Source organism: Sceloporus undulatus, chromosome 9 (assembly GCF_019175285.1).
Source record: "Sceloporus undulatus isolate JIND9_A2432 ecotype Alabama chromosome 9, SceUnd_v1.1, whole genome shotgun sequence".
Classification (NCBI taxonomy): Eukaryota; Metazoa; Chordata; class Lepidosauria; order Squamata; family Phrynosomatidae; genus Sceloporus; species Sceloporus undulatus.
Window position 1 is genome coordinate 23,324,373 of NC_056530.1, and position 24,600 is coordinate 23,348,972.

Genomic DNA, 24,600 nt, shown 5'->3' on the forward strand with positions numbered 1-24,600 from the left:
GGTAGGATCGCCGTAAATTGGAAAAGACTTGAAGGCACACAACAATAACAACAACAACAACAACCATGACCCAAAGGAACTTTTCTGAACTCTGCTTCCTCCGAGGCAGCTGTGATTCACCAGTAAGGTCTCTATTGCTAGAAGGAAAATGGCAAATTGATAGGGAACAGGACAAATCCTATGTGTGTTGGGTGATGCAGGTGCCAGTTGACATGAATGATTGTGCCATACAGCCTCCTGGTGCTCCATGGGGTTGGAAGAACGACCTCACAACAAAGCCCCAAAGCCCATCCTTCATCATAATCTTAGCACAAAGGATGATTTGGGGAAGGGGACTCTCAAAACCATCCTGATCACTCCTTTTATCATGATTATTTTAAACAAGACAATCCCTGCAAAAGCGCTCTGGCGCACCAAAGGACGAGACAGCAATCGATGGCATCGAAAGGCCCCCCCGAGAGGCGGCTTTGATCCAGGCCGATCGAAAGGCTCCTGGAAAACTCCTATGAGGTTTCCTTCTATGCTGTATAAATAAAATAAAAGAAAACTACTCTCCACCTCTCTGTCTTCTTGACACTGGGACACATGCGTGCAAGGAAGCAAACCGGTTACGCCACTTCCAAGATGGAACTGGAGTAAGCTGACACATTTAACGATGCATCTCCTTCCAAGATGGAAGTGGAATAAGCTTTTTAATTGAAATTGGAAGATTCATCTCAAAATACCAGGGAGAGGATTACCCAAGATAGACAAGAGAAAGGAAAGGAGATGGGGAAACAAAGGGAAGGAGACAGAATGAGATACAAGATGGTTTTGCCATCATTTTGCCAGTCTTTGTTTCTCTATTGTCTACTATTTCAGGCACATGACAGTGAAATGCACAGGAGAGATATGGAGAGACAGGCCGGCAGCTTCAATTCTGCTGGACTGGCCAGACCTTCTGACCTGGAAATTGTCCATGCCTTCTGGGAAGGACTTGGTCCTGAGCACATGCTGGTGATTCAAGGACTGGGGAACTCTGCACATGCTCAGTGGCACTCTCCGACACATATTCCAGGCCAAGTTCTGGTGTGTGCATGTTTGAAACTGATGGCTTAAAGCTCCCAAGTTCTGATCAGGTATAGTCCCTCCATAAAAACAGAGAGGCACTTTGCACATGTGCTGTTGGTTGTTGTGTGCCTTGGAGGTCTTTAAGCAGAGGCTGGATGGCCATCTGTCAATGGGGATGCTTTGATTGAGAGTTCCTGCATGGCAGAAAGGGGTTGGACTGGATGGCCCTTGCGGTCTCTTCCAACTCTATGAGTCTATGATTCAAGTTGTTCCCGACTTATGGCGATGCTAAGGTGAACCTATCATCATGGCAAGATTCTTCAGAGAGGGTTTGCCTTTATCATCCTCTGAGGCTGAAAGAGTGTGACTTGCCCAAGGTCAGGGCAGAGCTATGATTCGAACCCTGGTCTCCCAGAGTCTCATCATCATCATCATCATTCTATTACTATCCCACCCATTTCCCAAAACTGGGTCTCAGTGTGGCTTACAATATTCAAAAAACAGCACAATTAAAATCATACAAAAGTGATACATTAAAATACAATTGAATTATTATAACATTACAACAGATTGCATGTTGACACTCAAACCACTAAACCAGACTGGCTCCATTTGCACATGGTCCATTGCATTCTCTTTTGCATCTTCCAGAGCCAAGCTTTCATTGTGTGTAATTTTCCTTTTTCAGCTACCTCTGAGGGAGAAGCTCTCCCAAGCCCTCATCGCTGTAACAAAGGCACTTTGCACATGCTCAGTGGCACCCTCCTTCCCATATTCCAAAGCCAACCCTTGCTTTGGGTGGGTCTTCTTTCAACCTGAGAGCCAAGCCCTCCTCACCAGGTACACTGTAACAAAGCAGAAGCATTCTGCACATGCTCAGACTCTTGCACATTTCTAATAAATGCCCCAGCCTTTTGCACCTCCATCCTTCCTGCTCACTGCCCACCTTTTCCTTTCAGGTCTCAGCATCTCTTTTTGGTTTTTTAATCACAAACTCCCCCATGTTTTATTTTGTTTTTAAGCCAGGCACCATTTTTGCAAGATGGATTTCCACTCAATTCATTTATTACAGCCAATAGCATAAGCTGGATTTCTCTTTGGGCGACAAAAGCTGGGGGGGGGGGGGGGACAGGACATTTGTTTGAAATGCCAATCACCATTTTAAAAATGGCAATAGAAATGATCTACCCACCCACAGCCCCACCCCAGATCCTCCACAAAGGCTCTGAAACCCCTCCAAAACAAAGTCCTAAGAGGACTGGGGTGTCTATGGCTGAGTCCAGGCCCCACACATGCACCTGTCTCCAAGTCACCTGGGAACCTATGAGCACCCTGTGAATTTTGGAGGGTCTTCTTGGGCAAAGGATCCTCAGAGGTGGTTTTGCCAGCTCCTTCCTCTGAAATACAGCCTCCAGCACCTGTGATCTCCCATCCAAGCAGGAACCTGAGCAGACCTTGCTTAACTTCCAAGATTAGACCAGATCTGTTGCCTTCAAGTGGCCTCTTGACCTCTTAAGGTGACCTCATGAATTTCCTAGGATTTTCTTAGACAAGGAAGACTCAGAAGTGGTTTTGTCGGTTCTTTCCTCTGAAACAGAGCCTACAGTACCTTGGCGGTCTCCCAGCCAAGTGCCAACCAGGGCTGGTCCTGCTTAGCTTCCAAGATCGGACAACATCTGGTTCCAAGATCCCCCGGGGATCACAAAATCCATGGATGCTTAAGTCCCATTAAATATAATGACATTGCAAAATGGTGTCCCTTATGAAAAATGGAAAATCAAGGTTTGATATTTGAAATTTATACTTTTTTGGAACATTTCCAAACCATGGATGCTTGAATCCGTGCATAAAAAATCTGTGTATATGAAGCGCCAACTATATAGGTCCCTTCAAGTCACCTCTTGACTTCAAGTGATTCCATGAATTTCATAGGGGTTTCTTAGGGAAGGAACAGTTCCTTCTTCTGAAATAGAGCTTGCAGCACCTGGTATTGGTCCCCCATCCAAGTCTCAACCAGGGCTGACCCTGCTTAGTGTCCAAGATCAGAAAACGCTAGGAATTTCAATAGGGCTTTCTTAGGCAAGGAATCCTCAGAGGTGGTTTGGGCCAGTTCCTTCCTCTGAAATACAGCCTATAGCACCTGGTATTGGTCTCCCATCCAAGTCCCTGACCTTGCTTAGCTTCCAAGATCAGAAACCTATGAATTTCCAGAGGCCAGGAAGACTGAGAGATGGTTTTGTCTCTGAAACAGAGCTTTTAGGGTGCTGAAGCAAGCCCACCTACCCCCCCCCCCCCCAAAAATCCCCCCTACCTTGCTCCACAGCTCTGGGGTCCCATGGGGGGCTTTCAATCTCTTTCCTCCAGGCGCCTTGCTTCTCCTCCTGGGCCGCCCATGCTTCTGCGACGTCCGAGGACCTCCAAGTCTAGGGCAGCAGTGGTCCAGGTCTCTGGCTGCAGACAGAGGACTGCCATGCCCATCATCAGGAGGCCCTTCTTTGTCTTTGCCAGGCGGCTACAGAGTCTCGGCCCCACACTAAGAAAGAAAAATTACAATGGTGGGGATCAGAATAGTCTTTGGAAGCTAGCAATGCCAAGGAAACAAGGCGGGAGAAAGAGGGGCCAAGGGGCCAAGGATTGCAATACCCAGCAACCCAAAAAGGCTTAGAATCCAAAGAGGATGCTTGGAGTCCACCCCAAAAGAAGCCTTTGGTACTAAAATCTTCTCCTCTTCCTTTAGAGAGCGAAAGCCCAGGGCGTGGGGATGCTGCAAAACCGACAGGAACAATACCAGGAGGGTTGGTTTTTTCCTTCTGCCAGGGCGGTGGCCCTCAAGATTCAGAGATGCAAAAGGAAGACCAAGGGACCCTCACCCTTTGGGGATTCCAGAGGAAAAAGGAGACCACAAGCACAAAGGTGCCCAGAACCAGGAGAAAAGCCCATCCCCATCCAGTTGCCTTGGCTCTTCTGTCTCTTCCTTTTGGAGGCAGGCGAGGCAGGGGTTAAGGTGGCACAGGGACACAGGCACACACCCCTCGGTCGCCCTTCCTTTTCCTCGCCCTTGCAAAGCCTCCCTCCCAGGGAAGGCAAAGCTGGACAGGGCTCTTGCAAGCCTCAGAGTCTCTCCTTCCTTCTCTTCTCTCCTTTCAGCTTCTCCTCCTTGGATGGGTTAGCCAAGGCCCACGGTGGGCATCCCCCAACAAGAGGGGGCACAGGGAAACCCCAGTGCCACCTGGGTACCTCTTTTATTAGGGTCCCCCTTTTCAGCATCCGATGCTCCAAAGGAGGATGCGCCAATTGAAGATGCTCCAAAGGAGGAGCAGAGCTAGGTCAAGAGGAGGAAGAATGCCAGGGAGACGAGGCTGGCATCTTCCTTGGCATCCTAGCAAGCCAGCAGGACACCTCTTTTATTCGGTTTCCCCCCTCTTTCACCTCTCCAAAGGAGGATTTGGATGCTCCAAAGGAGGACCAGAGTTGGTCAAGGGAGGGAAGGATACCAGGCAGAAGAGGCTGGCATCTTCCTTGGCATCCTAGCCAGCAAATCGATGGGGAACCCCAGGGCTAGGATGATGATGGTGGTGGTGATGATGATATCCCGGCCTTCTCCTAAAATTGAGACTCATAGGGCTTACAATATTTAAAAACAAACAACCAGTACAATTAAAACATACCCAAAATATCCTCCATTAAACCAGAATTCAATGGCTAGAGTCTTAGGCTGGCAGGAGGAGAAACTGGCACAGTCCTGGCCCATTCCTAGGAACAGTCAAAGTCACGGGAGTCTTTCTTTCTTGGAGAAGTCCCCAGCCCTTTTCCAAAGCAGCCATCAGATGCCATTAAAGCAAACCATCCTTTTAAAAAAGGGGGGCATTCAGTTCCTCTGGGCAAGGAAGGTAAAAATAAAATAAACCTGGGCGGATCCTTTTTCTCCTTCTTCCTTGGAGAGCAAAACAAGGATGAGTGTAGCCAACTGAGTGCCAGCCAAAGGAAGGTCCTTCTTTCTTCTTTAAACTGGCAAGGCTGGGGTTTTGCAAAGTGGGCGTTGCAATGGGAAGGATGTCTCCCTTCCAGATCCAGTGGTCAGAAGGGCTAGTTGCCCCCCTTGCCAACCCAGGCTGGCAGCACCAAGCTTCCCCAGGGTCTGAAGATGCCAAGGGCAAGCCCAAGCCTGCAAATCCCATGCAAGCTAAGCCGGTGCCAGGTGAGTCCTCGGAGGGCTTGCAAAGGAAGAAAGGCCCTGGACGATGGAGGAGGCTTCCAGATGCAGGCGAGGAGAAAGGCTTGCAGAAGCAAATGGAGATGGATGCAAAAGGGAGGCTGTGCCTTCCCTCCTCCCAGGTTGCAAAAGAAGAAAAGGAGGGGGGGGATTTTTTTGGCTCATGCATATGCAGAGAGGGGCGTGGACAATGCAAGCCACGCCCCCTGTGGCTCTTAAAGGCACCCAGCCCCTTGCCATGGCTCCCCTTTGAAGCCTTCTTCTGCAGTGGCTCCTCCACGTTTGCTGGGTTTAAGATTGAAGGACCCCTTTGAATCTGAGAAACACCACACATAGAAAAAGGCTGTTCATTTTACCTAAGAGAACACCTCTTTAGGGATTTTCAGGTCCTCCAGTGCAACTCTATGGCCCACATCGACCAGAAGTTGATCACAGAGTCATGCTGGAGGACCTACAAATGCCTACAGAAGTGTTTTTGTGGGTCTTTGGGGCTCTGCGGCCACGTTCTGGAAGAGTTTGTTCCTGATGTTTCACCAGCATCTGTGGCCGGCATCTTTGGAGAATGCCACAGACACTGGCGAATAAACCCTTCTAGACAGAACCCAGCCACATAGCCTAAAAAACCCACAAAAAGCTATGAGAGAGTGTGACCTTCCCAAGGTCACCCAATGGGTTTCCATGGATGAGATTAAAAACCCTGGTCTCCCAAAGTCAAATCCATCACTCAAACCGCTGCACCACAAGCAGCTCTCGCTTACCAACAATGCCATACCAGGATCTTCCCATTGAGCCTCTTCTTTTCCCACTTCTTTCCAGTTTGAAAGAGTGCAGCCATGGCTGTAACCCAATTTCGGGCAGGTTTGGGAAACTCAGCATTTCCAGCCAGGGATTAGCCCTGGCTGTCTGGCTCAGCAAAGATATTAATAGCACTTTTTCGTCCGTTTTCTGCCCGAAGCTGTTAGTAGCAGAGAAACGTGAAAAGCGGAACAAATAGCTCTGTGTAACTCAAAGGCTTGCTATCATAATACAACTGGAGTCACCGAAACATTCTCTCTCTCTCTCAATCTCTCTCTCTTGGCATTTGCACACACAAGTATATAATAACTGCACATTGTATGGGGGTATATAACATTTGCAAAACTTAGACACAACCCTGAAAGAAGAATCCTGGCAGGGATTTGGAAGAATCATAGGAATGCAAAGTTTTGTCTGTTTTACCCTTGCATTCAAGGATGTCCACAAAAAAATGTGCATTTGCACATCCCAAAGTACTCAAGGGAATTACTTGCAAATCTTGTAAGACTGTTGAGACTAAATGAGAGAAAGAGCAGGTTTGCCATTGCCTCTCTCAAGTTGGTAGCATAAACCTTGGTAGACTTGACTTACTTCCTCAGATGCATGGAGTGAAGGGCCTAGGAAAATGCAACAGAAATGCAAAACTTGTGAGTATAGTGACCAGTTCAGTCATTGGGAGATCAAGGCAGGAGGATGGAGGTTGCCTTCTTCCACCAGGAACAGAAATCCAGGTTGGGCAGACAGTTGCGTGAAGGAATGTTTTTGCACATAATGCCCATAGCCAAGATTATGCGTCATGGCCGATGGTGCATAACTTTATGCATCCATGTTGCCAGACATCCAGCATGATGTAGTAGCTTGAGCAGCACTCTGGAGAACAAGGTTCAAATCCCTGCTCAGCCATGAGATCCATTTTGTTGTCCCTGGGCAAATCACACTCTCTCAGCCTCAGAGGACGGCCATGGCAAGCCCCCTCCAAGAAATCCCTATGAAAGGTGAACCGTAGGTTTGCCATAAATCAGAAACAACTTGAAGGCACACAGTAAGAACAACTAAGTTGCCAAAATGCAAGAGAAACGTTTTGGGAAGTTGTGACAGTGCCTACCTAGGCACCAGCAAGAATGCTTTGATGGGCATGTCTGATGCACAGCAGGCACTCCCTTTGGGTTCTGGCACTTCCATGCCCAGTATCCCTATGCGCGCTGGCAAGCAGCCTAATGTCCATTGGTGGCCATTGCACATGGGTCATGGTCCATCAGTCACTCCACTGGCTACCAGTGTCCAATGGATGCCCATACATTGTGACATTATGGCAAAACTGTTCGGTCCTCTTATCTGCACATGTAAGGCCGCTTATGCAAGCACCAAGCAAAACGCCAACCCACGTTTTCTATGCAACCCCCCCCCCCCCCAACAATACACATGCATTTTTAAAGGCAGGGGAAAAACCACATAGATGTCTGTGCAGAACACTTCAGGATGTGTGGTTACCAGGAGAAAAACAACCGCACAAAGCTCTTACTGTTGTGTTATTCTTCTCAACCATTGAAAAACCCTTTTCTCAAAGGGGAAATGAATAACAACGGGTTTTTCTTTCCATCTCTAGTCATGCTCCAATGAAAATGTCAGCCTAGCCAGGGATCCCACACTGGGAATCATTAGGAAAGGGGATGAAACATCAAGTTCCAATATAGTAACCTGTTGTTATGGGCTGTCAAGCCCACCAACTTTTGACAGTATTGTCAGTGAGAGACCACAGATTCATAAGAGTTGGAAGGAACCTCAAGGGTCATCTAGTTCAACCCCGTTCGGCAGGAATATGCAACTAATGCACTCCCAAGAAGGTGGACACCAACTTCTGTTTAAAGAGCTCCAACGAAGGAGAACCTACCACCCTCCAAGGCAGTCTATGACACTGTTGAATGGTTCATACCATCCAGACATTCTTCCTAACATTTGGTTGACAGTCCTGCTCACGCCTTGCAAACTTTGGGCTGTGGCTTCCTAGATGGAGTCAATGAACCTGTATTGTAGCCTTCCTCTTTTCCTACTGCCTTCTGCTTTCCCTGGTATTGTTGTCTTCTCCAGTAAGTCATGCCCTGCCATGATCTGTACGAATTATAATAGTCTCAGTTTAGTCGTTTTGGCTTCTAATGTGAGTTTAGGCCTGATTTGCCTAAGGACTCATTTATTTGTCTTTTGGGCAGTCTATGGTAGCCAGACAGCCAATGCAGGCTGCACCCATACTGCAGAAACAGTCCAATTTGGCACTGCTTTAACTGCCATGGAATCCTGGGATTTGTAGTTTGTTGTGGGACCAGAGCTCTCCAACAGAGAGGTCTTAATATCTCACAAAACTACAAATCCCAGAATTCTATCAGATGGAGCAGCAGCACTTAAAGTGATGTCAACGTGCATCATTTCTGCAGTGCAAATTGGACCTTAGAAGGCCATGAAAACTATGAATTGCCCCTAAGTACCAGGGACAGCCAAAGGTGCCCATGTTGGGGGCATAGTGGCTTTAAGATTTGAAAAGAGCTATCCAAAGTGTGAACCTGTTTTGGAGAGAGGGTTCAGCACTTGGATAGCTCCTTTAGAGCCGGGAATAAGACCTAAAGCAGATTCACCAGATGCACCAGAGAATAAAAATGCAAGAGAGCAGGAGGCTCCGATTTGTTCAACACTGTCCAAAGCGCACTAGATGCCCATCATCAAATGGTCCGTCGTTCCCTCCAGCGGGAGATGGGTCAATGACAAAAAGGTTTCTTGAGGCTTGCTGGAGTTTAAACCAAATCACAGTTCCTAGAAATAATGCAAACCCTTTTGACGCAGGCTGGCGTTTCGACGCTAGCAGGCATGTTCCAGTTTCCCCTCCAAATAACAAATTAAAATTCTTCCACGTTGTAATCGACGTCTGCTTTTGGAAAAACAGCCGCCCGCCAACCCCGAGCCTTTCCTCTCGCTTTGGAAAGGAAACACACACGCACCCCTAAAAAAGGAAAACTAAGAAGACGCATCTGCATGCCATGCAGATGTGGGAATGTTAGATGGCACCCACAAATGTATTCCAGATGCAAATGTAATGACAGGCTTGTCCTGGAAACAGCAGAGACTGAAAAGGACATTTCCATGCAGAAACGCACATGCACACGCCGTGTCGAAACGTTTTGTGATGGTGTCTGAGTTGCCATTTCTAAAGCAGCAGCTTTACCATCCCCCAGACATTAGGAGTTTGCTTCGACATCTGCATTTTTATAATGTACTCTTCTTGGGTTCCTCCAAAGCCACCATGAATACGTAGCGATGTCCAAGGTCCAGCACTGGGGCTGCACAATGTAAGTCAAAATATGTGAGGTTGCACATTATATCGTCGTCAGCATCTGATAATTTACATCAGCTACTTAGTCATGCATGATGCAGGAATAAGTAAGTAACTTCTGGCCTGCCTCCATCCAACCCACCTTAACAGCCAACAACAACCAATTCAAGCAAAGAAGGTCTATGCAGCTGACCTGTGCAAGGAGGAGGATCTTTCCATTCTCTTTCCACCAACAAGCAAGGCTGGGACAAGAAATTATGATGAGGTCCTGCTTCTAATTCTTGCAATACAGTATGGTGAAGGGGGAGATTCCACCTAAACACTAGGAAGAATTATTTGACAATAAGAGCTGTTAGACATTGGAAGGCACTGCCTCAGAGAGCGGAGGAGTCTCCTTCTTTGGAGGTTTTCAAACAGATGCTAAATGGCCATGAATGCCAGGGTGGCATCTTCTTGCATGGCAAAAGGGGGGTTGGATTGGATGGCTTGGGGTCTCTTCCAACTTCATAATCCTAAGGCTTTACATTTGCAACAGTCAATACCTAACATACACACACACATACAAGAGATCCAGGAACCAGATCTTGTGGCTCCAATGACAGTGGGGCTGTCACTCCACTTTGGATGGATGAGCATCAAAGGAGTGGTCCAAAGTATGGCTCTCTGTCCCCAAAATACCATATATACTCAATAAAAATTGACCTCATGTATAAGTTGAGGGCAGATTTTGGCACCAAAATTATGGATTTGGATATGACCCATGGATAAGTCGGGGCTAAAACTTAGGGGCACATAATGAAGGATGTAAAGGACAAAGCAAAAGAAAACAATGCCAACAAACTTGCAAAATGCCAGCAGGCATAACCATTTGTGCTCATACTAAAGGCTGGATGGAGGAGAGAGTAGAAAGGGGTCAGTGGTTTCAGGGCAGATTAAACTCTTGCCTTTCACCAATAACCCAGTGTAGGTACTGTACAATCATATATATAGTACTTACATTGACCTGTAGATAAATTGAATCATATTTTTGAGGTCAATTTTAACCTAAATTTCTAGACTTATACATGAGTATATATAGTAGGTTCAGAACCTTGCAGACCCACATCTGCTGCTGAACCATGAAATGGACCACCTCACTCATATGGAAGCCACTAGTCCACCACTGGCTTATGGAAGAGGAAACTTGGCACACACTTGTGGGAAGAAATATGGAAGAAAAGAAAGCATGTGCAAGTGTGCAGAGACACCACGAGCACTTCAACTGTGGCAGTCCCATTTGTGGCTGGTGCAATCGTTTGCTTAAAAGCAACTGACAGAGCTATTACTTCTCCGGCAGCTTATTAATGAGAAGAGATTTTATACACAGAACTTGGGTCCCTCGGAGGCCAGGTGGCCTCTCCTCCCAAGCCTCCACAAGCAGAGGCATGTCGGCTCTTGCAACGCTTCTCAGGCAGCTCATCTTATTTTGCTCGCCACCCTTGTTGCACCTTGCGTTGGAGGCTGCTGGGTTATTAATCCCACACCCTCCTGCCTCCAATCCCACAGGCCATCTTGGTGCAGCTGCCGATATTAAATTGGGAGGAGGAGAGGGCAAGGGAGAGGAGGAGGCGGCGGAGGAGGAAGAGGGTCCCTTTAGAACTTGGCAATTATTCCTCACTTAGGAAAAAAGGAGGAGAAGGAGGGAAGGAGAAAGAGGCAAGGGAGGGAGGGAGCAGAAGAGACCTAGAGAATGCAAAGAAAGCATGTTCAGCTATTGATTCTGCTCCACCCAGAGCTTGCAAAAGCGACCTTTTAGGACCAATGGCTGGGATGTGCTGGGAAATGTCATCTGTGATCTAATATGCACTGCAGAAATCACAACAACAACAATAACAAGTACACTTGTCCCTCCATATTTGCTAGGATTAGGGGCATAAGACCCAATAAATATGGAAAAATTCCACAAATAACAAAACACCATGTTTTAACCTGAGGAGACACCTCTCTAGGAATCTCTAGGTCCTCCAATTCAACTCTGTGGTCAACGTCTGACAGACACTGACCATAGAGCTGTGCTGGAGGAGCTACAAAGGCCTAGTAGAGCATTCTCTCTAGGAATCTCTAGTATCTCTAGGCTCTCTGTATCCACAGATTCCACTGTCCATGGCTTGAAAATATTGCAAAAAGATTTAATTTCAAAAAGTGAACCTTGATTTGGGCATTTTATATAAGGGACACCATTTTGCATCACCATTGTATATAATGAGACTTGAGCATCCCCAAATTTTTGTATCCACAGGGGAGATAGCACCAAATCCAGTGAATCCAAGGCCTATATATATATATATATATATATATATATATATATATCTCCCTGGTGGATTTGGAAAGCCTCTGGCATTTTGAAAACCTAAACTACAAGGAGAAAGACATGTGTTCCATGCCACTCATAAAAGAAGAGAAGGAAATCGACCCAAGATTTCTCTCTTTCTGTCTCCCTGGAGTTCATCAGAAAGAAGAAGGGAAACAATCTTAGGCTGCATCCACACTACAGAAATCATCCAGTTTGACACTGCTTTAACTGCCATGGCTCAATGTTATGGAATTCTGGGAACTGTAGTTTTTTGTGCCCCGGAGCAGAGCTGAAAATTGGCTGAAATGCCATTGCACTGCATTTGGATCAACAGGAGAACAGAGCCCTGTCGCTCACAGCGGCTGGTTCCCAGTAAATCAGGATTGAGCTGCTCAGACAAAACAGAATCAGGGTTGAGGGATTCGAATTGAAAGATGTCAGGCCAGATATAGAATCTTCTCTTTCTTTCCCTCCTTTGTTTCAATTATTAGACTTGTGTTTGTTTTTTTAAATTAAATGACATGATCAACTGCAGTTGGTGCATAATGTGTCATGTTTAATGGCATCACTAGACACAGTCCCTAGGGGTGCATCCGTACTGTAGAAATAATGCCGCTTGACACCCCTTTCACTGCCATGGCTCCGTCCTACAGAATCCTAGGATTTGTGAAGCTCATGGTTTGAGTGTTAAGCCCTTATCAGATGAGTGTGGAACTGGGGGTCTTCTGCACTGGGCGGTTCGAATTCACGTTATTTCGCACAATACCATCATACCTGGGAGTCCCTCCGCATTGGCATGATTCAAATTGGCCAGTCCGCATTCACGCGAAGTGCATTCAGTGCAGAATGTTTTGTCACACTGGTGCTCAACATGAGGATTGGCCGATTCGTATCGGCCCCTTCGCACATGCTCAGTGGTGCCCTGCATGGGTTGCGACCTTAAACGCTTCCGGGGTGAAAGGGGAGGTCACGTCATGACAGCCCGGTAAACAGCTGGAGAGCCAGCTCATGCACATTAACAATCGCGATACAACGTGCCCGTTACTGTTTCCTCTCTACATTCCTGCTTGGTTTTAATGTTACCATGAACTTCCCTTGCAACAAATTAGCAATGAAATGCCCGGTTCTACGCATGTGTGTGTATGTGAGGTTTGAGTATGTATTTGGGGGGGAGGAGCAGTTCCAGCGGCTGTCAAAGAGCTGGATGGCCATCTAAGTAATTGGGGATGCTTTTTTGATTAAGCGTTCCCCTCCTCCTCCCGGCTTGGGATCCAGCCCGGGCTGCATCCCAGCAGGGAAACAGGCGCGGGGCCGCTAGAATCGCGGCGACGCCACCGTTCCAACGTCCTCCTCCTCATCCTCCCGGCTTGAAGGGCAGCCTAGGCGGCTCCAAGCCGGGAGGAGGGAGGGGGAGCTGCTGGAACCGCGATTCCAGCGGCCCCCGTGCCTCTTCCCTGCCTGGGATGCAGCCAGGGATGCCTCTCAAGGCTGGGAGGAGGAGGAGGAGGCTGTGGAACCACGATTCCAGCGGGCCCCCGGCCCCTTCCTGGGCCTGGGATGCAGCCAGGGATGCCTCTCAAGCTGGGCGAGGAGGAGGAGGTGCTGAACCCCGATTCCAGCGGCCCCCGTGCCTTCTGCCCTGTGGATTGCAGCCAGGGATGCCTCTCAAGCCGGGAGGAGGAGGAGGAGGCCGCGTGGAACCGCCCCCCCCCCCGCCTTCCCTGGAACCGGCAAGAGGAAAGACCCACCGGACGTAAAAATTGGAATCTGGGGGTCTTTCGATGGAATTCAGGGACTGGTAGTCACACCAGACCCATTCGCACTGAGATCGAACAGAGCCCCAATCCAGGAATCACCAATCCCCTTATCAGCGCCCTGGCCAACACGCTCCAAAAAGAGAGCCAGTACGCATTCAGTTCGGCAGCTCCGCGCATTCACGTGAGTGCAATTGGGCCATTCGAATGCTGTATGATGGTATTGTGCGAAATAACGTGAATTCGAACCACCCTGTGCGGAAAACCCCCAGTTCCACACTCATCTGATAAGGGCTTTAGACTCTGACTGGAGACTAGGGTTCAAATCCCAGCTCTGCCATGGAAACCCATTGGATGACACACTCTCAGCCTCAGAAGATGGCAATGGCAATCTCCCTTTAAGAAACCGGACAAGAAAAGCTCATGATAGGGTCTCCTTTGGGTGGCCATAAGTAGGAAAATATAAGACAGACACAGCAGCAACAGCAGCAACACCATAAACAACAAGCACCCTTTGGCAGAGAAGGCTAAAGACCTTGCAAAAGTACAGACTCCAGGACTTGGAGCATTTAAAGTGGCATCAAACTGGATTATTTCTACCATGTAGATGTACCTTTGGTCTACAATGTAGATGCACCACAAACTCTCTCACAAAGTGTGGTCCTTGGGATGCCAATGACCAACTCCTGAAGGGTTGCAAAGCTTCTGAATCTATCTTTCCCACCCCCAAAAACCTAACCAAATTGACCCCAAACCAGCTGCATTTGTGGCATATATCCTTCACCCCCAAGGAGGAAAAATTACTCTCAGACATCTGCAAGTTGCTCAAACCTGCCCCAGAGATACCGAAGGATCTCTCATCCTCCAGCTGCTGAAGTGGATTTGAACCTATGGCAGTAAAGCAGATGAAAACCATAATAAAGGCCAGCCTTTTCTTTCTCTCAGCAAAAGGGATGATGTTCCAAATGGTTGCAGTTTTGGGGAAGAAAACCAGACAGGCTGGCAAGAGAGATGCAAAAGGTGGTGATGGTAGCAAAGGTATTTTTTAACGCTGGTCAATCCAAGAATCATAGAGATGGAAGGGACCCCAAAGGGCATCTAATACAACCCCTGACAGTGGAAACAAACACTAGATTGGCCGAAAGTCCATCGGTGATATCTTTCTTGACCAACCAAAATTAGATCAGCCAGTGAAGGCACATGCGAATCTGTGATCCCCATTCAAACCTCTGGCGAAATAAGTGAATTCCTTGATGGACTGAATCTCGGCTGTCTCTCTCTCTTTGTCTTTCTTTCTCTCTAATCGTCTTTGCAAGTGGCTTTGTGCCCTGATGGCGATTGTCAGGTCAGTGACAGACTACATTTTCTGCACCAATGGCTCCCAAACTGTGGTCCCTTCTTTGATATTTTGAAACTCAACTGCCAGAAGTCCCAGCCAACATGACTAATGGGAAAGGATTGGGGAGATGAACTCCAGAAGATTGGACCACCGAGTTGGAAAACATAGGTTGCATCCGCACTGCAGAAATAATCCAGTTTGGCACCATTTTAACTGCCAAGGCTCAATGCTATGGAATTCTGGAAACTGTGGTTTGCTGCAGAAATAATCTGCTTTGATGCCACTTTAACTGCAGAGCTCTAGTGCCACAAAAAACTACAGTTCCCAGAAACCCTTACCATTGAGCCATGGCAGTTAAAGCAGTGTCAGGTCAGATTATATCTAAGGTGTGGATGCAGTCATAGTTGTTGATACCATGTGCCCTATCTATCCCATGCAACCCTGGGATATGTAGTTTGGTAGTAGTAGTTCTCTCCCCTGTAATGTAAAAAACATTAGCAGAGAGGTTTAAGTACCTTCACCAAACTGCAAATCCTGGGGCATCTTAGGCTGGAGTTCTAGGACGTCTACAGCTGAAGCTGTAGAAAGCGCTAGCAGAGATTTCTAAGCACTTTGCTAAACTACAGATCCCAGGATTCCTTGGGATGGAGCTATAAAATCATCACCATCATCATCATCACCATCATCATCATCATCATTTTCTGATATCCCACCTTTCTCCCAATATAGGGACTCTAGTAGGTAATTCTAAGCACTTCACTAAACTATGGATCCCAGGATTCCTTAGACTTAGAGCTATAGGATTCTCTCACAGAGATCTTCACCAAACTGCAACTCCCAAGAGTCCTTACGACAAAACTTTGGAAGGCTCTAGCAGAGGTTTCTAAGTCCTCCTCCAAACTACACATCCCAGGACTCCTTAATAATAATAATAATAATAACAACAACAACAACAACAACAACAACAACAATATTTCTATCCTGCCTCTTAATTGAGATTGAGGCGGCTTACATCATAAAAACATATAACACAATCAAATATACAATAACACAGTAAAAAGAAATCCCATTATCCCCCTTTAAGGTGGAGCTAGACAGGTTTCTAGGTAGTCCAGCAGACTACAAATCCCAGGATCCCTTTGAATGGCGTCATGGCAGTGCAAGCAATATCAAATTGCTAAAGTGATATAGTTTAAGATTTATACCCAGAGAATCCCAGGGAGGTTGAAATGTCCCCCGACTGGTTTTTTCTTTTCCTTTCAATAAAACAATATTTCAATTTCTAATGTGAAATTTGTATCTATTCATCCCTCTGCAAAGAGAGATCGCCCCTTTGGCTTCCTCCAGGAGGCATGCAACCTCAGAAACCATTTCTTCTTGATCCGGTTGCCCCAAACGTTGGCACTAAAACAATGAATAATCTGCTTTGCTTCACCCCAAGGCTTTCCCAAAGAGGCCTTGCTTTATACGCATCTTTCCAAAGATGCTAAGAGGAGGGAGGAACCAAATCAATCTTTCTTCCTCCGTCCCCCGGCAGCCTCTTATTTCATGCAGACTGTAGGGCTGCGTTTATTCGTTCATTTATAAAAGGCACGTTTCCAAAATAAATAAGCAAGCAAATAAATAAATAAATAAACAAACAAAATGTGCCAAAAGCAGCAAAACAACATTGAGAAGCCAATCAATCAATGGAGGGGGGATTGGAAACTGGGATCGGAACTCGGTGTTTAAAGAAAAGCATCAATTCCAACAAGTATAACTCCTTTTGGCTCCTAAGTACAACTTCGTACAGAATGCTGTTGGGGACCAATTTATACATGGTATGTATATATATATATGATGTGTACACACACACACACACACACACACACTTTAAGTCCCACATTGGCAGAAAGGTGAACATGAATCAATCAATTAATTAAGCAAGCAAGCCAGCTAGTACTTTCTAAGTACTTTGCCAAACTATCTATCCCAGTGTTTCCTTTGTTTAGAATAATAGTACTCCTGAGCAGACATTTCTAAGTACCTCACCAGGTTACAAATCAATAATAATAATAATAATAATAATAATAATAATAATACCGCTTTTCCCCAACAATTTATACAAGGGGCACCGTTTTACTAGGCCATTGTATTTAATGAGACTCGTGCATCCACAGATTTTGTTATCCACGGGGGTGGGGGGGTGGGGAGGGTCCTGGAACCAAACCCTGTGAATAGCAAAGGCCCACTGTATTCATATATATATATATATATATATATATATATCCCTAATCATACCCCAGCAGCTACCAAGGACTTTGTGTTTGCAGTTGGCCCTCCTTAGGGATACCTTTTTACTCTGCCATTGTGTTTAATGGGACTTGAGCATCCACGGATTTTGGGATCCATGTTGGATCCTGGACCCAAACCCCAGCAGATACCAAGGGCCCACTGCCATCGCCCAAACTGCTCCCCAGAGAAGGAAAGAAAAGAAAAGGAAGAAGGTGGCATCGCAACTGAGACATGCTCAGAAGCCAGGCTGTGATTGCAATGAATGCAACCATCTCCTGGGAGGAGACTGATCCCTAGTGGTTAGCGCAAGGCCTCGCCTGATTCATATCTATCGGTTCCAGCTGCTGAGCCCCAGCCGCCTGTCTCCCTCTTTCTGGGGCCCCCTCCTGCCTTGTACATGTGTTCTGTCTCTTTACATTACTGCAGACCCAATCAGCCCCAGCTCCACTAATTTCCTCCTTCATTTTTTGGCATGCCCATTTGCATATAGATTGAATTCTGCGCCTCCCACGAAGTCCAGCTCTTGACAGAGCTAGCCAGACCAGGGCTTGTCAAGTCACAAAGAACAGGCAGCCTCATTAACTACAGCTTACCCCAAAGCAGCCGTGGAGAGGGGTGCCAGGGAAGGGGGAAAGTGGGCCAAGCAGGAATAGCGGCACTCTATTAAACACACCATTCGCACTCAGAGCCCCAGGAGCACTGCACATCTGTCATAGATACACACCAGGCCAACCAGGCTAGGAAAACCCCAAACCGTGGCGGACAGCGGCCTCCACCTCAGTGGCATGGTGGATCCACACTGAGTTTTAATCTGAAGCAGCTGCACAGCCCTGTCTCCAAAAGTTCAACAATATGATGCATGCAGCAGCTAAAAAAGCCAATATGATCCTTGTCGTGAGCCTTGAAGTCATCTTCTACTTATGGTGACCCTAAGGCCAACCTGTCGTGGGGTTTTCTTGGCCAGGTTTCTTCAGAGGAGATTTGCCATGGCCTTCCCTTGAGGCTGAGAGAGTGGGACTTGCCCAAAGTCAACCATTGCCTTTATATGGCCCAGCAGGGATTTGAACTCTGATCTCCAGAGTCGTTGTCCAACACTCAAGCCACTATGCCATACTGGCTCTCCTAGGCTGCATCAATAAGAGCATAGTGTCTAGATCGAGGGAAGTAATCATGCCATTTTATTCTGCTTTGGTCAGACCTACCTGGACTATTGTGTCCAGTTCTGGGTACCACAATTCAAGATGGGATGTTGGCAAGCTGGAGCATGTCCATAACTGACCAAAATGGCCTAGAAACCAGCAGGTCCTATGAGGAACTGCTTAAGGACATGGGTATGTTAAGCCTGCAAGGTTAAGATGGGACAAAATATTTGAGGAGGGTCTCACCCCAGGGAACCTAACATCCTTCCACCACCTCCCCCCCCCCCCAAAAAAAAGACAGCAAAGATGGGATGTCCCCCTGAGCAAGAACAGGTTTTTTTAATTGCAAAGGTCTTCCAAGACGAAGACATGAAGGAGTCAGATAGTTTGGGAAGAAGAAACTGTGGGAGGAAGAAGTAGAGAGAAAGGTTCGTGGCTTCATCTCCATCCTCACCCTTCCAAAGGGGAGAGGCATGTCAAAAAGAGACCCCCCTTTCTTTCCACGGGATAGGCCTTGGGGTTTTTAATGCTGCCCAGTGTCACCCCATTTGATAGTGTCACCCAGTGCAGTCCGCACCCCCCTAATGATGCCGGCGCAAGAAGCCATTACAGTGGGCCCTTGGTTTGGTTCATGGACCCTCCATCGATACCAAAATCCATGGGTGCCCAAGTTCCCATTCAATATAACAGCACAATAAAATGGTGTCCCTTATATAAAATGGCAAAATCAAGCTTTGCATTTTGCTATGTACATGGGTTTATCAAGCCACAGATAGTTGAATCTGTGGATAAAGAATCCGGGGAGAGGGATGGCTGGCTGCATTTGTTTTCAGAACCTGCCAATGTCTTGGTATGTATACGGCTTTTGAAAAATATTTTCAAGCTACGGATAGTTGAATCTGTGGATAAAGGATCTGTGGATAGAGAGGGCTGGATGCATTTGTTTTCAGAAGCTGCCAACATCTTGGGAAGGAACTGCAACAAGGATCGGCTAAGAAGAAGTTGTGGCAAGAATCATGTTTCCCAAGAACTTGAAGTATGGAAAGAGATAAAGACATAGATATATAGATATAGATGTGTGGGTGTATATTGGCTGTCTTTTTGATCAAAAAGGGAGCTCTGCAAACCCAGAAAACTCCCAGCCTTGCCATGAAGCCACTCCTGGGTGAGGAGGAGCTCTATGTGCACCATCCAAGCAGATGATGCTCAAAGCCAACAAGAGACCCATTGTATCACTTTACCTAATTTACTTCTCTTTGCGAGCTTATTTGCTAACCTCCGTAAGAGAAAAATCAAGGCATTTGTTTTCACTGGAGGTACGTTGGCCCTTGGAATTTCTTCCAAGCCGCTGCTTTCGCTCACATCCAGCCTCTCCTTGGGACCCTGGAGGCTCCTCAGAAATGAAGCACATCTCTTTGCCAGCTTTCCCAGGGCCTTCAGTCCTCGTGGATCCAACCGGGACTTCTGTTGCTGTTCTGCTGTTTGCTTGCTGGAACTGAAAAGAAACATGCATCACACAGTCCTAATGGCACACACACACACACACACACACATATATATATATATATATATATATATATATATATACGCACACACATACACACATCCCCATCAAAATCAAACCCTGGTTAATGGCCGGAGGGTGGGCTGTCTCCGCTGTTCCCTCAGTCCTCTCTCTGGTCCCCCACCACATGCTCACATGTTACATCTCCAACAGCCACAAGATGGGAGCGAGTTTAAAAAATCATGAGCCGCTTTTAAAATAATGATGAGATTTTAAAATATAATAATACCTCACCTTCTCTCCCCGTCTCTCCTTTTGCTTCCCTGCCTTCTGGCATGCTAACCTTTAAGAGGGGAGCCCATGCAGGCCTGTGGTTCTAGGCTGATTTTGTACCTTTTGGCGTCAGGAAGGCAGAACGGGTGGGTGGCAGCTGGAGAACGGACCTCTTTCTATTTCGCGGCCCTGAATTTCAGGCACAGCGGGAGAGTGCTACGCTGTAAAGGTTACCAGTCGACACACGCGACAAATGTCAGGGCCACCTGGAGGTGCAGCTTGGTTGGCATGCCCTTGGGACAAGCTGGTTGGAGGATTCTGGGACGAGAAGTGCCCAAAAAAAGTAACTTTCTCAAATGTGGGTGGGTACCCTGTAGGTCACCTCTTATTCAACCTCTTTCAATGGCACCCCAAATCCACCACTTGATGCAAAACCAATGCTTGCACTTCCGTATTCTAAAAGGAACAAATTAATTGATCTGTCACTGCAACCACCCTACAGCGTATGAGTAAAGTGACTGTCTTCCATAAAGCTAACTCTGCATTATTCATGCCCAGAAATTGACCATCATTGTTGCTAGTGTGTCCCTGAAAGAGAAATGAGGGTGCTCTCTGGTTCCCCCAAGTGGCCAGTTTTGATACTGCACCTTAGCATTTCTGAGCAAAAGGGCAAAAATGTTAGAAGATGTTACAAAGCAATCCTACATAGTACAGTATTTAAAAGAAAAATACTTGTTTATTCCTATTCTAACTATTTACTATTCTTAATCACTTTCCTGCAAATACAGTGGCACTTTGTTATCTGCTGGGGTTTGGTTCCAGGATCCCCCGTGGATAACAAAATCTGTTTATGCTCGAGTGCCATTAAATACAATGGCAGAGCAAAACAGTGTCTTTTATATAAAATGGAAAATCAAGGTTTGCTATCAGGAATTCATACTTTTTTTGAATATTTTCAAGCTGTGGATGCTTGAATCCGTGGATTAAAAAATCCGTGGATAAGGAGGGCTGTCTGTAATAGCAGGTCAACAAAGATTTATGACTTTCGCTGTAGCCTGAGAGTTCAAGTGTCAGATCTCCCTCAATGCTTCTGAAGAGTTGCAGGAATGTTGCTGTTGTTATATGCCTTCAACTCATTTCCAGCTTAGGGGTTTTGGGGGGCTGAGAGTATGTGACTTGCCCAAGGTCACCCAATGCGTTTCCATGGCTGATGGGGGAATCAAACCCTAGCCTCAAACCCCACGTAACGATGGCTCTCTGGGGTCATATTGCCCCTTTAATAATATTTCATAAGGGTTGCCAGCCAAATAAACATGGAAGGTTTTGACCTTAGGAGAAAAAATAAGGAAGGGTAGAGAGGGAATGAAGCCGAATCAATGGAGAAAAAAGGGAGGGGGGTCCCAAAATAATAATCAATGAATGGGGAGAGGATGAACGGAGGGGGAATATCTGCCTCTCCGTCTGCCAAGGCAACGGATTCGGGATCATGTCAGAGAACTGATTAGCAGCCAGGCAGAGAACAGCGGGAGGCATTTCAATGGGTTTATTAAGCCCATTGATGTGAGTAGTCTGTGGCATGTATTTCTGGCCTTTTAGTGCTCTCATTAGTGCTGGCATTTTGTTCTTTTCAAAAATTGTAGATCATGTTAGGATATTTAAAATTACATCTTATCGGTATATAGACCATCTTTGTATACTAAACGAAGGCCGGGCTGAAAGTATTTTGGAGCTTCGGGGGGAGGAATAAATCCTCCGCAAGCCTGAAAACGTACCCGGGGTTGTCGTGTTGCGCAAGGAGCAAAGCACAGTAACATCCAGAATCCACAATACAGTGATTCCTTTGTTGGGGATTTACATCTCTGCATATGAGTAAGGTGCTTTATAAGTGTTGGAGTAGGACTCTGGAGACCAGGGTTCAAATCTGGGCATGTAAACTCTCTAGGTGACCTTAGGCAATTTACACTCTCTCAGCCTCAGAGGATGAGAATGGCAACTTCCCTCTGAGGGAAACTCCATGATAGGGTTGCCTTAGAGGTGCCATAAGTCAGACACAATTTGAAGGCACACCACAACAACAACAAAGTCAATTTACAACTGCAGGATTAGAACTAAGCATTTCTGCAATGTCCGCATCCAGTACTGAGCGTCCACCCATTGAACTGATCCCAGAATAGTGATGTATGTCCATTTTTGGGGACTGAACAAAGGCTTGGGTCAACCTAGGGTGCATCTACATGGTAGAAATAATGCACTTTGGTGCCACTTTAAGTGCTGTAGCTCCATCCTACGGAACCCTGGGGTTTGTCATTTTGCAAGGTCTAACCTTCTCTTGCAAAAAGTGCTGGCATCTCACCAAAACTATACATCCCAGGCTTCTGCCGGATGGAGCCGTGGCAGTTAAAGTGGTGTCGAAGTGCATTATTTCTGTGGTGTAGATGCACCCCTAGAACTGCAGCTCGTGCCAAACTCAGAACTCACCACCTCTGTCTTCATTCTGTTTTCCACCTTCTCTTGCTGCATTCCCACCCCAGAAATAAATATCGCCCAATCGGCCCTGTCAAGATGAGTTTGCCTCAAGGAGCCCAGAGAAAGACACATGACTCAAGAGGCCAAAAGGACAGGCGTGTGCGGCTGGTGTTAGACATGTACACAAACACACACACATACACACCAGCCTTGTAGAAAGCTGGCTGAGTCAGAGACATGATGAAGCCAGACAGTAGGTTACTAGAGTCCACGCTCTTTACTCCAGGCTTGAAGGTCCTTCGGGGAATCGGTCCATGGCAGCTCGGACTGCAGAGTTCACGGAGGCAAGGAAAATGGGTCCTACAATACCCTAAAGGCCCCAGATCCCATCTGGTCTTGGAGAGCTAAGCAGGGTCAGACCTGGTAAGGGTCCCTATAAGGGTGACTTGAAGGTGCATAAACATACACACACACCTAAAAAGATGGAGATGTAGACAGGCCTAAATACCCGAAAGCAGTGATTCCCAACCTTTGGTCCTCCAGGTTTTTTGCCTTTCAACTCCCAGAATCCCCAGTTACCTTGGTCAACGTTCTGGGAACTTAAGTCCAAAGCACCTGGAGGACCGAAGTCTGGGACCCATTGCCTTAAAGGCACCAGATGCTGTCCAATCTTGGAGGCTAAGCAGGGTTTCCATGGCCGAGTGGCAATTTGAACCCCGGTCTCCAGAGGCATAGTTGAACCTCCAACCTCAGTGTTAGGGAACCCTGGGAATTGTAATTTATTGTGGTGTCAGAGCTGTCTGATAGAGAAGGCTAAATGTCTCACGAAACGACACTTGCCAGAATTCCCTAGCACTGAGCCAGGGCTGCTAAAACAGTATCAAACTGGATAATTTCTGTAGTGTGTTTTGGACCTAAAGCATCCTTGAATGTTGGTATCCGTGGCAGGGATCCTGGAACCAAACTCCAGAAGATACCAAGAGCCCCTGTATACAGTCAGCCTTCCTATCCATGAAGTCAATCATCCACAGCTTGAAAACATCCAAACGAAATAGAGATTCCACCTAGCAAACCTTTCTTTTGTCATTTTGTATAAGAGACAACATTTCACTCTGCTCTTGTGTTTAATGGGACTTGAGCATCCATGGATTTTGATATCTATGGGGGTCCTGGAACCAAACCCCAGCGGATACCAAGGACCCAGTGTCAATACATCTAAGTGTGGTTTTTTTCTGGGGGAAGATTGGAATGATAAAAGGGCAGGAGGGAATTGAGCCTCTCCTTAGGAAGCAGAGTTGCTCCCGGTGTCTCTCACATCAGACACTCATGGTTAATTCATGGCCACCTGGTAAGGAAGCCCCACCATGAGTCACGAAGAGGCCAGATGCCGCTTCCAGCCCTCCTTGCTCCCCCCACAACAGTCTTTGTGTTAAGTCTTTGTTGTCTCCTGTGAAAATCGACAGGAGTCAGACTGATCAGTCTGGGCAGAAGTGAGGGAAGGCCTGGCAGACTTGGCAGGTGAGTATTGCGATCCTTTCAAAAGCAGGGAACCAAGGCAGCCAATTCACCCTCCCCAACATTTCATGGCTCAAAACCAGAACATCAGAGTGTGGTTAAGAAGGCAACACTCATCCAAGAGGAGCTGCAGCGGTTTGCTTTTGCCTGAACCTTCTGGGAAGAGCAAGACTCTGTCCCCATAGAGTTGGAAAACACCCCAAGGACCTTCCAGTCCAACCCCCTTCTGCCATGCAGGAACTCACAATCAAAGCATCCGCCGACAGATGGCCATCTAGCCTCTCTCTAAGGACCTCCAAAGAAGGAGACTCCACTGCTCTCCAAGGCAGCACCTTCCACTTTTGAACAGCTCTTACTGTCAGGAAGTTCCTCCTAGTGTTTAAGTGGAATCTCTTTTCCTGTAGCTTGCATCCATTGCTCCAGGTCTTATTCTCTAGAGTAGCAAAAAACAAGCTTGCTCCATCCTCAATGTGACACCCTTTCAAATACTTAAAGAGGGTGATCATACCACCTCTAAACTGTCTCTTCTCCAGGCTAAACATATCCAGCTCCCTAAGCCGTTCCTCATAAGGCATGGTTTCCAAGCCCTTCACCATTTTGCTTGCCCTCCTCTGGACACGCTCCAGC

The 24,600-nt window shown here is 46.8% G+C and overlaps 2 protein-coding genes across 2 annotated transcripts in view; one reads left to right on the plus strand and one right to left on the minus strand.

The window, feature by feature from the left end:
* LOC121915198 (leucine-rich repeat and fibronectin type III domain-containing protein 1-like protein) overlaps positions 1-24,600 on the minus strand; it is a 65,639-nt gene that overhangs the window by 24,686 nt on the left and 16,353 nt on the right. The window contains 2 exon segments of the mRNA XM_042439185.1: positions 3,362-9,384; positions 19,492-19,710. The gene's annotated coding sequence lies outside the window, so the exon portion shown is untranslated.
* The window catches only part of LOC121915561, a 52,529-nt gene continuing 33,032 nt past the window's right edge, over positions 5,104-24,600 (plus strand). The window contains exon 1 of the mRNA XM_042439887.1: positions 5,104-5,248. Coding sequence (XP_042295821.1) covers positions 5,104-5,248 — 145 coding nt within the window. The remainder of the gene's footprint in view (positions 5,249-24,600) is intronic.